Source organism: Plodia interpunctella, chromosome 13 (genome assembly GCF_027563975.2).
Source record: "Plodia interpunctella isolate USDA-ARS_2022_Savannah chromosome 13, ilPloInte3.2, whole genome shotgun sequence".
Taxonomy (NCBI): Eukaryota; Metazoa; Arthropoda; class Insecta; order Lepidoptera; family Pyralidae; genus Plodia; species Plodia interpunctella.
The window spans coordinates 9362208-9378363 of NC_071306.1; the positions used below are offsets into that span (position 1 = coordinate 9362208).

At 37.2% G+C, this 16156-nt stretch overlaps 1 protein-coding gene across 1 annotated transcript in view; it reads right to left on the reverse strand.

The window, feature by feature from the left end:
• Pat1 (Protein interacting with APP tail-1) overlaps positions 1 to 15427 on the reverse strand; it is a 44421-nt gene extending 28994 nt beyond the window's left edge. Inside the window, exon 1 of the mRNA XM_053753576.1 lies at positions 15224 to 15427. Within this exon, the coding sequence (XP_053609551.1) occupies positions 15224 to 15412 (189 nt within the window). The 5' untranslated portion in view covers positions 15413 to 15427. The remainder of the gene's footprint in view (positions 1 to 15223) is intronic.
• Positions 15428 to 16156: the final 729 nt, after the last annotated feature.

Sequence of the window (16156 nt, forward strand, 5' to 3'; positions counted from 1 at the left end):
TTTCACAATTTCATTTTATTACGAGTAGATTATAAACTATCGACTATCGAAAATAGTAAATCAATAAATGTACAATCCACGATTTCTCGATAGTTTCCAATCTCTCGAGATGTTACAAATTAACGGTGTTTCCAATGTTAAAGTTACATACATATTAGATATAAATAAACGTAGGCGAAATCAAGTAATTTAGCGTATTACTAACTCCGTAAACGCGCAAAATGGCGGTATGTACAAAAACGTGCGCCGACGCAACTGTGCAATCGGGCCACCGGGTTACCGCGTTGCTGGAGCCTAGAATGCTTAGCGCATATTGCCTAGATGCAGTCTAGACTTGCGTGAAACGCATCGACACACATAGTTGATAATAAGGCCAGACGGTCAATAGGGGACGTCGATTAAGTGGCCAAAAGTGGGGCGGCCAATATTGGTGCGTTTACGGAGATAGCTACGTACTAATATAATTTTTTGCTAAATAGACTCACGCTGAAAAACCTCATACATCATTCCATTAGCTTTGTAACAAATCTATTTGTGAATAATTTCCTTCCTTCATAGGTAGTCGTATTCCTCATGGGTGAGGGTCGTGGTCATTACGTGGTTTGAAACACACAACAATTTTTTTGGCACTATTTATTGCCTTCTTCATTTCACACACAAGTTACTAATCAACCAGTGTGCAGGTTTCCTCACGATGTTTTCCTTCACCGACTGGTGGTCGATGAAAACTACTATACATGAGTCAGATTGGTATACAAACTCCATGTGGCACGAGTAGGATTCGAACCTGGAACCTTTCGATACACATGCGGGCGTCTAAACCACTACACCACCATCGCCTTATAATTTATTTTCTTTCCAATACACAGAATACTACTTATTTCATTTAATTCTTTCATGTTTTGTTTAAAAGACCACTAGTCGAAAAGGTGAGTGTAGCTGGCACGGCCATATTGACAACAGGCACTGGTGTTATAAAAGGACAAGTGACCTATAAAGTTTATGCGTATATAAATAAGCATCTAAAAAGACTGCTGTATAGGCGAATCGGATATAGTGCTCACCGGTCCGGGGAGGTCTCGAGCAAGATTATTTCCATCTCTCTCACCTCCGCATTACTCCTCCTTTTCATTCTCTCATCACTCTTGGTTCCTAATTGCGTTCGGGGATAAGATAGACCGGTCGTCACAGTAACAGTGTAATTTAAGTAACTTTAAAAAAAAAATTGTTACACGGGTCTCAAGAAGTCACGCGTCATGTGTCTTCGATGACAGAGCAACCGTGGTTATTGTTGTCTGCAACCGCGGCATTACCCTCTGTCTTCTTGTGGCGAGAAGTGTTGTAGTGAAGTATTTTTAAGATTCGCCGTAAAAGAGAGCTAAGCCAAGTTCAGAGAAGGTCTGAAATGATAACGTGACAAATTTACCTGGTACAGTCAACAGCATATAGCCATAACTAATGCACTGCCAATTGGCCGCTATTGCCGTAGCAGAAGTCTATGCAGCCTAACTTGACATGCGTTTGACTATACGTAGCAATGATACAGCTTCACCGTATTAAGAAAAAGAGCAGTAATGCCCATATGTTTTCGCCATCCGTACCTTGTTTGAAGGATCCATTTCACAGTCGGCTCATGCTATGTACAGTCGGGAAAAAAGTAGAATGCAGTTTCTAACGAGCTACTGTCCACATAAGGTGTGTGTCACGCCTCTCATGTGCTACCTACCGACTTATGTACTGTGGTGGTATGTACTTATTCAGTAATGAGAGAGATTGCGCATTGAGTTGAATGTCTACGGAGAAAATGATAAGATTTTTACAAAAATTTCAATTTTGCACAAACTTTTATTGTCGTCAAAGTGATCTTGTTACATTCAACACCGTTGATGTGTTCCCTCTTCGGTAGCCAATGTTGGGTGCCGATGGTGCACCCAAGGTTGGCTACCGGTCTTGCATATCATTAATATTAATAACGTCGAGACTTGAGATTACACTAAGTCCTCGTATCTCTATTACACGCACCGCACGCACACTCCAGTGCCCTATGTTAAAAAACAGATTTTTTTTAACATAGGGGATACCCTATGTTAAAAAAAATCTGTTTGTAAAATGTTTTTTGGGAGTGTATGCAATAAATTCTATTCTAATAATGCATTGTCATCCAAAACGTGTATGCAAAATTTCAGCTAAATCTAATATGCTTCAAAATTGAGTTGTAAAAAATACATACGTCATTAATGCCAGTTATATAAAAGCTTGTGTAGAAAGAAACCCATTTTTGAGCACTCCAAAATACAAGCTTCAGAGCATCTAACTCAACTCCTCCCAGCTATATGTAAACTATATTAAAAGAACAATCTCGGACACGAATAATGTACGAAAATAGGAAACAGCGAACAGCGGCACACATCACCAATTAGTCCCGATAGCTGCCACAGATAATATAACTGATAAGAGAGCGAATGAATGTGCCACAATCACTGCGGGTGACCTGGCTCGTCTTAAATTATTTACATATTACATACTTGCCAACTAAATAATAGGTTTACATTAATTAATTAGTTAATCAGTAAATTCACCTGTATAAATGTAACGGCATGACTTACAATGTCTGAATAAAAATGAAAAAGGAACAAAATTGTACAAATTCTGGTTGTACATACAGTTTCCGCCTTGCTTACACAAGTTTATATAGCTTGATTTTGTCAATGGTTGATATGATATGCGTGCCAATGGTAAGACAACTAGGGCTGAACATCGTGCGAAGTTAAGACGAAAAGGTAGGAAAGCGATCGCTGGGCTGCGACGCTCAACAGCTAAGGAAAGAACTTGGTAAACACTTAGATAAGTAAGAGAGAGAGAGAGAGAGGTGGCTTGCAATGACTAATGCAGTCCGGGGAACTGCTCCGTCCAACTAGTTGGACCACCTTTATTAGGGGCAGTTGTCCAACTTTAAAAATAGTTGGAACACAGCACTACTATCTTCTAGAGCAGAGGATATGTAGGAAAGCGTATTCTACTTTTGATTGCCTTGTCCTTCAAACTCGTCCGTTTTCTATACGGTTTTATTTGTCTAATCGACCACTTATAAGGTAACGATCGCATTAGCATACAAGCCGATTTCTATTAACCTATTCGTGTTTACGAACTATAATGAATAAACATTGGATTCTATTCTTGTATTGTCGATAATTTTTACAAGATTAGTTTCCGTGTGCCAATGTTCGTCTGTAATCGAATCTTGCAAGCTGATTTTTCAGTTTCCATGACAATGTATTATTATGATGAGCATGACTTTATGGTGCACCGAAAATCTCTTTCCGACGAGGGTCGGAGACTCGAAGGCCAGGTTCCGTTTCCACAATATGACATTGTGAATATGTAATTCTATTTGCTCATAAAATGAGCAGGAAAAATTCAGTACATTACCAAAACTCAGTAGTCACCACACGTGTTCGTGATTGTCATATTTATTACCTGAAAACAAAGGAAAATTTTGTAAAGCCACCAACATCACATCATACATAATCTAAAGTTGTCATACAAATATACATTTAAGACGTTTAAGAAAAAAAACCTTCAACATGACTGTGTAATAATGACAGTCTATTATTGTTTTCAAATGAAATTTTCGATTTGTGCCAAATCATCGCAAGAAAGTCGGTATATCAGTATCCACATTCAAAGAATGAATATGGCGTGTGGTCCCGTCCTAGAATAGGATGGTCCATATCCACGTGGACGTGAGACGAGGACTGGGGCACGACTTGGCAGCTGATAGGCAGCAATAGCATTCCCAAACACGGTTGACATTGTGGCCGGTTATAAAATCAGACATGAAATTTAAAATTCTTTAAGTTTGTGCATCGCGGCGTCACAGCTCCAAATGAAACCGCAAATGTGGCGAGAACGAGAGTGCAAGACAAATAACGATATAAACATACAAAATATACATATTAGCAACTCAAACAGAATGCTAAAGTCTTGACGTCAGAAACGAAATAACAAAATATATTTTTAGGCGTATAACTTGGCGTTGTTGTTTATATCTTATGTTAATTAAATTATTTACATAAATTATTGGTTACTTACAGTTGTCATTACAAGTCTATGGTTATATTTATATAGAAGATCTATTAAAAGATCACAGTATGTGGCCGATAATTTAACAAAAATAAACCTGATGTCACGAAAACAAACAACAGCATTCCCAAAAACTTGTCGGTTGACGTCAGAACGGTCGTAATCATTAAAATGTTAAGGTTTAATTTCAAACGGGTTTCAAAGCGGGCATCGCGGCGTTACAGCCGCTAATGACACCGGGTCAAAGAAGAGAGAGAAGAACAAGAAGACATATAGCCACCGGTTCTTAACTTACGTGTCAAAAATGACATATTTGTAAACAACGTATCTTTGATGGAGACGCGCCTTTACATATTTATATACACTATAAATATAATAAAACTGTATGTGCGCCTTGTTTGTTCGCGCAAAACGTAAAAACAACAGAATTAAATATAATGCAGTTTTGACTGAGCTATATAGCGGATGGATGGTCGGATGGATGATGGAAAATGATCTTTTTCTAATTGACCCGGGTCTTGGATGTTTATCTATATATGTATTTGTTATAAAATATAGTATCGTTGAGTTAGTATCCCGTAACACATCTCGAACTTACTTTGGGGCTAACTCAATCTGTGTGATTTGTCCTAATATATTTATTTATTATTTATTTGTCTATCTTGTAATCTGGTAGTTTTCAATATTGACTTCTTTCAAATAGCATTCATCAGTTCAATGTATACTATTATTATAAAGAGTTAAGCGTTTGTGAGTTTGTGACTTTATGAGTTTGTATGTTTGAGGCGGGTAATCTCCGAAACTACCGAACCGATTCAAAAATTATTTCAACATCAATTTGGTTTGACGAAAATAGAAAAGGTATAGTGTAGTGTAATTGTGGAAACTTAATATGATTATGCGCAGATTACACTTTAGTATAAAACAAAGTCGCTTCCCATCATATATATCCCATACTATATTTAAAACTTATTAATAGATAGTGTGATTCCTGAGGAAGGTTTAGGTGCGTAATTTATTATGTTTTTATTCGAAGCCGGGACGGGCCACTAGTTTCTCCAATAAAAACAGGTACATTATATTCTGCTTGCTATAATATAATGTATTTTTTAGTTGTCCATTGTTTTAGATATAACGCCTATAAAAATAAATTACTTAAAACTTGTTCACAGTTTGTAGTAAATTTATTAACGACTCTCGTCTAATGATAGCAACTCGAGTCTGTTCTGTTCTTAATTTTGTTACCAACCACGGTTGCTCAGAGAGAGAGTCAGCTGGGAAACACCAACTCTTTCCTATGTCTTGAAAAGTAGAAAAAAGGCGCACTAATCCTACAAATATTAAAATGCCGAATCCTATTTTAGTAAACTTAAGGATAGTTTTTATTCGTAGCAAAGTCGTAACATATGTACGGTTACCTATCCTATTCTACTCATATTATAAATGCGAAAGTTTGTGAGGATGTTTGTGTGTATGTTTGTTACTCTTTTACGCGAAATGTACTGGATAGATTGTTATGAAAAACCTAGCATAACCTCGAGTACTTTTTATCGCGGAATTCCCACGTGAGCGAAGCCTCCGGGCGCAGCTAGTTAGTACCTGTATAAAATAATACGATTCTAGTCTATAAAGTAGTATAATTAATGGTAAATACTCTACTTGTATACCGCTTTAGGATGACGTAAATCGACCCAGAAAAACACAGAATAAGATGTATTAAACATACGTACTAAATCTTATTACAGTTACATGGTGAAAAACCTTACTTTTACCTTATTACAGGAATAAGGTAAATCTTATTACAGGTGCTACATCCAAAAGGAATGTCGAAGATCATGCGTAAAGTACACTGGGCTCCTGGACTGAGGAAGTAACCAGGAAATCGCACAGATTAGAGAGAGAGCTGCTGCCCTGCCACATTCAAACTTCCTCGTCTGTTTAATGCATCGATACAAACTGATAAAATCGGTCATACAGACATAAAGCTACGATATTCGATAAAAGGTCGACGTTTACGTAAGCTGGCGCGAAAGTGAAACGCGCACCAGCCCGGCCCGTACGAGTTGTTAAGGGGAAGCCGACATATTTATACGGTCGTCAATTATCATCTATTTCATCTCTCTTCACGTGAAGAGAGAACTACCATCGATACGCAAAGAAGAAGGAGTAAAAGGCTGTATTTATTTATTCAAAAATTATCATCATCTCACTGGACACTTCTGAGTTACCTCTCATCTTTTACGCTAACCTTCTGCTAATCCAATCCTGTACTAATCTAACCCACGTACGACGTGCAAGGCTTACATATCTATTTAACTTGTAAAAAGCGGACTTAGCGTTGATTTTCTCTACCAGTCATCCAAATTACATCTTTAAGTGCTTGTTGCATTTATTCTAAAGCATTAATAGCTGAAAGAATCAAGATCGTCGCGTCATATCTTGTTTGACCGTCCTCTACTACGTCGACACTGAGACCGATTATGTTATTTGAGTTTAGCGCTTTGATGGTCCACAAAAATACACAAGACGCGTGTGATAATATCGTGTTACCAGGGGTAATGGCGTATTTGAAGGTCATCTAAAGCTATGAAACAAAAATCCATCTAGCAATCTACGAGACATACCTAACAAAATGTCATACGGAGAGCATCGCCTTAAAGCGAGTCTGTTAGAGAAATTCACCTTGAAAAGCGAAAGGTGGTCGCGTCACGTTTCTCGCGACTATAGGTCGCTGATATAGACACCCGGTTGCAGCGCAGCTGCAGTGCATGCGCATACAAATGCACAAGTACTAGTTACAACATAACAAATATATTAATCTAGATTCTGAGCGCTTACTTAGTGAATTAGCGCAGAATGGTGAAAATGCAAGTAGTAGAACACCATCTAATGTTTCATTACAGTCATTTTCCTCAGGGTTGAGGTTCATGGACATTAAGTGGAATGAAACACACACAGCGACTTCCTAGTCCAATTCTAATTTCCAATGAATTTGGTTAAGTAAATGAGCTTACGAATGTACAGAATGTCCGTCAAAGCCGTTAGACAAATATGAAAGTGTATTTGGGACGTTTGCGGTACTAAAAAGCCAATGTCAAAGGATGACCGAAATCGTATGTAGGTACATGTTAACAACACCTACATAGGAGTAATAAAACTGTTATACCTACTGCCTGTTGCGCACGGTTCCGCTCACGTGACTTTTTGTAAATTACTGTTGACGTTCTAGAATGCCTATTGGAATGTCGGTATCTATCCTAAATGGACAACAATCATTGCCCACTAAGTAATTAAGCTTATATCCCCTGGATACAAACACAGAAACGAGCACATCGCACACAGGACCGCAGACAAATATCCGCAAAATCAGCTAAATATATGACCGTACTGGGAATCGAAAATAGAATATGTACGTCGAGATGGCAGCTCCGAGTCAAAATCCCACCGTCAAAATCCCGTCGTCGTCTCGTCAGTATAATATGACACTGTGTTTACTTTTATTATCCCTTGTATAACACAAACCTAATGCTATACGCAATAGACTTTCTTTCCACCCGCACAGCAAACATAAATAAATCCAATCACGTACGTAATAGATATCATTTTAGCGTGCACGTTACCGTCACGTGGCCCGTTCGCCTTCACCTAAAAATGCAAACGACACTCTTATGCTAGTGGAAAGCGATTTCTATGTAATGTTCGATATTATTCTGAACACAATTACTTTATAAGAGCAATTTAACATGCCCATTATAACGATTACATGAAAATTAATAAACAACATGCTAGTTTTAGAGCCTTTATATCGCCGTCTGCGCATTGCGTGCGTGTTTTTTGTACGGAATAGTGGTTGGCTGCGTAGATGCTGTGATTCAACCAACATTCAAAACAAAATTTTGTTCTAATAAACTCCCGCCTGGCCCTGGCAGAAGTGGCAAACCCAAGAAATGCTGGCCAGATGTCGTCAAGGATGATATGCGTGCCAATGGTCGGACAACTTAGAGATACCGATGACCGTGCGAAGTAAAGACGAAAAAGTAGGAAAGCGAACCCTTGGCTCCGACGCTCCACGACTAAGGAAGAAACCGGGAATACGCTCCGATGAGTGGCTACCGAACAAAATTTTTGATTGATGTGTATCTTTGAAGAATCACACAACAATTGCATAATTTCCAAATCATAACAAAGAAACAATGCAATGTGCATTGTTAAAAATTTTGAGTAATATTTGGACTCGCCGAAACGCCTTATACTAATCCCAGCTTATGACGTTAACGGCAGGAAATTAACTTTCCCATATGTTTGAGCTCTAATAAATCAGATGTATAACTACTTTTAAATAAATGTAAACAGATCTATCATAATACTTAACCATATCATAAAAAGAAATCCCTGCTTAAAGAAGACAGACAGAAAGACCCTGTCACGTCTGTATGAACGCGATAAACTCAAAAAAACTAGTAGGTTTAGGGTGTATTAATCAATATGGTTTTGCCCGAGCAAAGTCGGGACGGGTCGCTACTACTCAATATTTTAAACATCCAATACCTAGACACTTTTGAACTCGTCAATGGAACGAGTGATAATTTTTTCATAAAGCATCTTTTTATTGATTTCCTTCTGATTTATCAGTTAGAAATAGCAACATTTTAGTTTAGTTTACTTTATTGTCTTTGGCTCATTTTGTCTATTGTTAGTTCCCGCTCTCTGTGCCTCCATCTTGGAGAAAATATGTGTAATTTCAACACCTCTGGAGCTTTTATTTACTAGTCCTACAATACTATAGTTTTACACTAATATTTTCATTTATAAGTATTATCTCAGTGCACTATGTCACATTAAAATAATTTTTTTGGCATAAATTCTTCGTATTTCCTTATATTATCACGCCCATAAATAAACGAATGTTATCAATTAATAATAGAAACTGACGCTCTTTGTACCACATTATAACAGTATTTACACGAAAATTAAACAAATTAACGTCGCTTATTTACACTTTCTCAGACGCTCGAGTGTTATAGCAGTTATAACTTCTATTGTGTCTTGTCGAGCGACCGAAAAAGTGTTAAAGATTCCTTTTGATTCATATGGCCAAAGGACAACTTCCCAAAACGTCCACATGCAAAAAATAATTCTATTGACGTCACTACCACGCCTCTATCACGCTAATCATCAGTCAATCTTATCACCATTTCTTTAATAGGACTTATAAATCTACTAATACGTGTGTTTAGGTACCTATCTATATGCAGTCGAGGTCACTCTTTCTCCACCACTTTCATTTATTAGCGAAATTTTAGGATTTAAATCACTACTTCGTCGCGTCCACCATTCTAATTTTAGAATTAAATTCTGCCTCGACCAGCGCATTATTTGTGCCCTTCATAAGGTCCCAAGGTGCACGAATCTGGGCAAGATAGACACTCAAGTCTGAAACGGGTCTCCACTCGTGTTCTGGTATATAGGTTTCCAGCCAGGTACCCATGTTGATTTGTGATCTTTGAAATCACTTAGAAATCAGCATGGCTTAGTGGTTGCACCGAAATACTAGTAGTTTATTGAGCCTTAGCCTTTTGAGCCTAATATAATTTGACGTAAAAGGGCTGTGAAGGTCAAATTTTTCTGAATAAATAATTTGATTTAGCACAAAACTGTTACGATAAATGACTTCATAAACTCACGTGGTCAACACATATTCGATATGGAAATGCTTTCATTATTCTTAATTATCGTTTGTTTTGTTACATATACCCACATATAAGTGAGGGTGAATATCACATAACAATAGCATATTTGAGGAAAATAGTAGTGACATTGGTTATGACATTAAATCACATATACATTACCATGTTCCGAACGGAGTACTAAATATTTATAAGCGCAAAAACATGTGATTTTTTTCTGTTATCGAGTATGTTTCATCTAACACTTTTTCGCCTATGTGTTATTCAAAGCCAATCTTTGAGGTTCTTTTTAGAGGCTCTGCGACGTCCCAGCCCCGAAAGCAACCAGAAACAAGCGTAGATGAGAAAGACTAGTGTTAACACATTACATCTCGATGACTGAAACTCATTGTCTTCTACAGTGTGAATCATAATGCACCGTTCTGTCACTGTTGACGAGATCCACATACGTTGGCCGTGGGACAATCAGTGATTCATCATTGTATTGGGGAAAGTCTTCAAATGAGTACTTGTGTCAATGCAGAGGCAGTTCTAACCAGTGACAAAGAAAAATGTAGACGCGGGTTTAGCGTCGCCACATGAAACGCTTTTCAATACGCCTGTCAGTCAGATTTTATGTGTGCCGATGGGGGACAAAAGATAGCGCTCTGTCTCGCTTCTCATCGTGCATTTCTAAATTGCTCTGTCGTTTTCTGTCTATGGTTCCAACAATGTCCGGTTCAGTCTCCTAGAATCCACACACACTAGTATCATAAATGTGAAAGTGTGTTTGTCTGTCCTTCTTTCACGCCAGAACAGAGTATTGGAATGAAGATTAGCCACTGAATAGCTCAACCAGTACTACTAATCTGTACAGCATTTTCAGTCGTTTCATTACACACAGACAGATTGTGGCAGTTGAATAGGATATGCATACCAATGGTCTGACAAGTATAGGGATGCCGATGATTGTGGGAAGTGGCAACGAAAAAGTAGAAAAGCGGACCCTGAGCTCTAACGCTCAATGGCTGCGGAAGAAATCAGGAAAACCCTCAGATGTGAGAGAGAAACGACGACCTCGGTAGCGTAGTGGTAAAGTGCTTGCCTCTGAACCGAGAGGTCCCAGGTTCGATCCCCGGTCGGGTCATGATGGAAAATGATCTTTTTCTGATAGGCCCGGGTCTTGGATGTTTATCTATATAAGTTATAAAATATAGTATCGTTGAGTTACTATCCCATAACAACACAAGTCTAGAACTTACTACCTTGGGGCTAGCTCAATCTGTGTAATTTGTCCTAATATATTTACCTATAAGAATTTAATAAGAATTTATTTATTATATTATATTCCTATTTATTATTTATTTATTTAGCAATAGACTACACGTTAAAAAATTCACGTTGTCAACAATTTCGGAAATAGATAATGCAACAAGCGCGATTTCCACAGGTAAATAAGCAAGGGCGGTTAGTAGTTGCAACACGATTGCAAGGTGTAAGGTACCTGTGGATAGCTTGCATAATTGTTTGAATATTTATAATGGCAACCTTGAGGACCTGGGTTGGACTCCGGTTTTAACAACAGCGCTGGATCTACTTTGGTCGATTATACTCCCAGCACACTAGCGTCACCTCAATTTTTTATTAATTTCTTAGCGTAAATTTAAACAATACAACTATATAAATATATTAGGACAAATCACACAGATTGAGCTAGCCCAAAAGTAAGTTCTAGACTTGTGTTGTTATGGGATACTAACTCAACGATACTATATTTTATAACAAATACATAATTATGTAGATAAACATCCAAGATCCGAGCCAATCAGAAAAAGATCATTTTCCATCATGACCCGACCGGGGATCGAACCCGGGACATCTCGGTTCAGAGGCAAGCACTTTACCACTGCGCTACCGAGCTCGTCAAATGCAAAAATAATTTTAGTAGAAATTATTATAGCTTTCTATAATACAATGTGGTCATAGTAAACTAAAAGGAATGGAAAATAATATTAAATTAAGTTAATTTGTTTATTTTAAATCATTAATAATTATAAACAAACACATTAATATGATAACCGCATCTTTTTATCTACGTCGATTCTAATTATGCATTAAATTATGGTATGATATGATAATTAACATTATGCTTTGTAAAACACAAATTACACAAATGACAGATATGTCAAATAGTATGAAAATAATATATCCTTGTCGCTCTCATTTCGAATGTATCGGTCCATCCTGCTCTCTAATGACTCAAGTTATATTTTACAAAGTAGGTATAGTTACATAACAGGACCACTACTTGCGTCCGGTGAAGGAAATCATCGTGAGAAAACCTGCACATTGGTGGATAGTTTACTTCACTAGATATGTATGCGACTACTTGCCACTAGACGCGGTAGGTAGTCGTAAAAGTCATGTCAGATGCCTTTAGACGATTTGAATAAAATCTGAAACCAGTGTTAGCAATAACACAATTGATATGAATGAATGATAACTAACGGTTTTAGAAGAAAAGACATTTAAACAACGTAAGTATGAGGAAAATACTTTAAAATGTTAATAGATCTTAAAATACCTACACATTTTGCTCATGTTTATTTAACTGTATGGTTTTATGATTGACCTACACAATGTATGTTTGTTTTTGCAATAGTTTATATAAATGACGTCAGACCTCTATATATTTCGTATAGTTGAGCTCATATGAAGCATGATCGTCCTCCGGAACGATCGGTATGGAACTATGTAACGAAAACAGTGGCGAATTCCAATGATTTTGGATAGCTTGCCGATGTGTTCAAACTGCACAGTGTATAGGCGACCGCATGACAGAATATAAGGATCTTTATGCTACAGGAATAGGGGCGAATTGGCAATTAATTTGGGCAGGCCGTTGTGTTCTGACTGTACTGTTTGTCAATGGCGTAAATAAGATTTCTTCAATACTACATACCTACATGTGTGAGTAATCTCAGTTTATAAAGTAAATGAATATTGTCAATAGACAGCAGAAGTTGTCTTTCTTCTTCCATCTGAACGCATTCCCGCTTTCTTCCTCTGGGAAATACGAGTAGGTACGAGGGCAATATATGTATAGCTTGTATATACAATAAAATACCGAAACCACATCAAGACCCGTCAAATCTTACGCAATGCAACTTTCACGCGACACCTCTGAATGTGATTGGCAAACAAATCATCCAAAAATTTGTATTCTGCAGAACGAGCACTTTCGATACGCGAATTTTTAACACCTTTCGAAAATGTGCGGTTATTAGGTAGGCGAATGTTCTCTACCGTGAAGGTGGTATACTGGGACCGAGAGATATAGAATATAGTTTTAAAGTTAATCAAGGAAGGAGCTATGAATTGGAGATTCCCCTCAAAGGCAATTTTCTAGCATCCTACTTATGACTATCACAAAATCACGATTCAAGCTCAGTTTTTTATTTTATTTATTATCTTTACAGTGAAACCTATAGAAAACCAATAGATAAAAAATTTCGTTGCGTGCTAGGAAAATATCTAGTTTTCACAGTACAGACAGACAGACCTAGAGGGAGTGGTTCGTTTTTAGCGACGACAGTCATTAGTGACAATGGCGCTCTGAACATAACGACCCACAACAGATTGTGTGACAATCACGAGATTGCCAATGAATCAACGCTAATTGCCTTGTTTACATGATATGAGATACATTTTACTGATATAGCATTACTTCGTTGAATGTCTGTCATGATCTTTTTTCTCTGAAACGCGAGGTGTCAAGTTGTGAATATCAAATAGGTACTCGGGACTACGAAGATCTCGTTCAGCTGTGAAAAATATGATTCGTGATCAAAATTTTTATTTGTCGCTTTATCTACTAAACCAATCGTCTTGAAATTTCGCATAGGTACATGTAGTTTCAGGACCTTTGTCGCGGATAAAATAACTGTTCCTGGGAAATTGACCTATAGGCGAAGCCGCTAGCAAAAGCTAGTTTATAATATTGGAGGATTATTATTCTAGACACGCGATGAGGAAATGTCAGTCTGCCAAAATAATATTGGCGGCGCGGCCGGCGTAGTTATCGAAGCGACCTTGTATTTTTTTTGCACATCTTTATTCCTAATTTTTTTATTTTCATGTAATTTCAGTATATATTTTTCATTATTAATTTGAGTGTGTTTGACCTCAATCTAACCCGATCAGAAGCAAAGATGAAGTCCAGGGTGTTACAAATAAGCTCAAAAAATGTTAGTACCATTGGGATACTAGTGACCCAACCCACCGCAACTTCACTAGAATATGTGTTGAGTTTGTTGTGAGTTTGAGTTGAGAACTTTTTAAAGCATTTTAAAAATTTTATATCTATTGGATACCATCAACAAAATAAGTCAGATAAGAAAAGATATTTATATATTACAAGTGGTGATGGTGTAATGGTTAAGACACCTGCCTGTGGATCGAAAGGTCCTAGGTGCAAATCCTGCTCATGCCACATGAGTTTATATACCAATCTGACTCTTGTATAGTAGTTTTCATAGACCACCACCTGTTTCTGGTGAAGGAAAATTACATGAGGAAACCTGCACACTGATTGAAGGGAGAAGGGAATGGCAAACCTAATAGTGCCAAGAAAGTAGTTGTGTGTGTTTCATTCCACATAATAATCACAACTCTCAGCCACGATGAAATAGGACTATGTAGAGAGAAAGAAAAATTGGAAAATATACCTAGGATAGGATCATCAAGGTGACACACATTGCAGTAGAAGGAAAAACATATTACAGGGAAGGAGCAGGCGAAGACAGGAAATAATTTTATTTAAAATTAGTGGCTGATTGATGTAATTCTTATCATCTAAGCTCTCATGCATGCATGTGGTGTGTAGCGTATCTATTACACAATACACCTTCTTAATCTGAGAGGCTATAATGTGACTAATCTAAGACCATAAGTATATTCAGTTTGTTGAAATTTTGTTGAGTTATTGAAGTAGTGAGAATCAGTTGCACACCATGGAGCGCACAAAGTTCCTATGTTCGGCCTATGAATACCACTTTTAGCTACAGATAACTGGATTGCGATATCTTACATACAAGCAAGATACTGCAAAATAATATAATTTATGTCATTATCTATATGTTGATTGGAAATCAAAACACAACAACTTGGCACTTATAGAACTGTTTTCTTTATAAATCAGTTGGCAGTGATATAAGAATAATGATTATATCGTAACAAAGAACCGTGGGTCGTCGATGACAAACAAGTCTAGCCACTCGGGCATAGAACAGTGAAAGTTTAGGCACTCACATCCAAGCTAACTGGGATCATGGTCACGCCAGACCAACAAAATATACTTCACAAAGACAAAAGCTATCTGATAACAACTAGTATTTTGAACCACAAAAGATCAGACGATGTAACGGTACCATTCTGATATTGCCAGACTGTTTTTATTACGAAGGACAACTCACCTTAAAGTATACATCCATGACCACGGTGTCAGGCAACGAGCGGAGTTCATTTTTGTCACACTTATTTTTATGCAAATAAATCACTATATTAGTCAGGCACTGCTCGTACAAATTATCGGGTATTTTATTTGCGCGCAACGACGACGCGTCAGCCATTTTGGCGAGAAAATATAAAACTAGCTTCAGCATTTTGCTTTACTCAAGCAGTTTGACAGCTCGGTTCTATCTGTGCGATGTTCAGATTGATCTCTTATTGGCTAATTTCGAGCTTAATTGTGGGCTCAAATATAAGATCGACATCTATTGGTTATTTAAATTGTGAAAAAAGAACATCAATAATTAGTAGTTCTCTCTTTATTTATTTGTCATGTGATAAGCAAAATATGAATTGCACGAAAGAGACAAGTAATCGTCTTCATGTTTTTACAAAAAAGTAAATGACAGCTGATGGTTTATTAAAATCAACGTCAGCTGACGGTTCCGGCGCGGGAAACTCAAGTGCAGTAAATTGTGAAGAACGACTTCGCTTTATAAAGACTGCGATATCTCACCACTATCGTAGTTTTTATACTGGATTTTTGCTATCACTTTGATAACGACCGACCACGCATCTGAACGTGACCTAAATATATGGTGTGCATGAAAATGTGAAATAAGAGAACTAAAAGTAATTATTTCTATCTAGCATAGTAAAGTTCATGTTTACTTCATTTAGCAGTAGGTAACTAGGTACTTGTATTATAGAAACCTTTCATAAAAAAATGTCAAAAAAATGAAAAATGTGATACTGAGCCAGATCCGGATATTTTTATAATTTACGCAGGTATTTACGTACGTACGTACGTACATAATAAAAATATCACGTTCTAATAATTATTGAAACTTGTTTAATGTTTTCTATGTTTTATTGAGATGTTAATCTCTGGAACTACA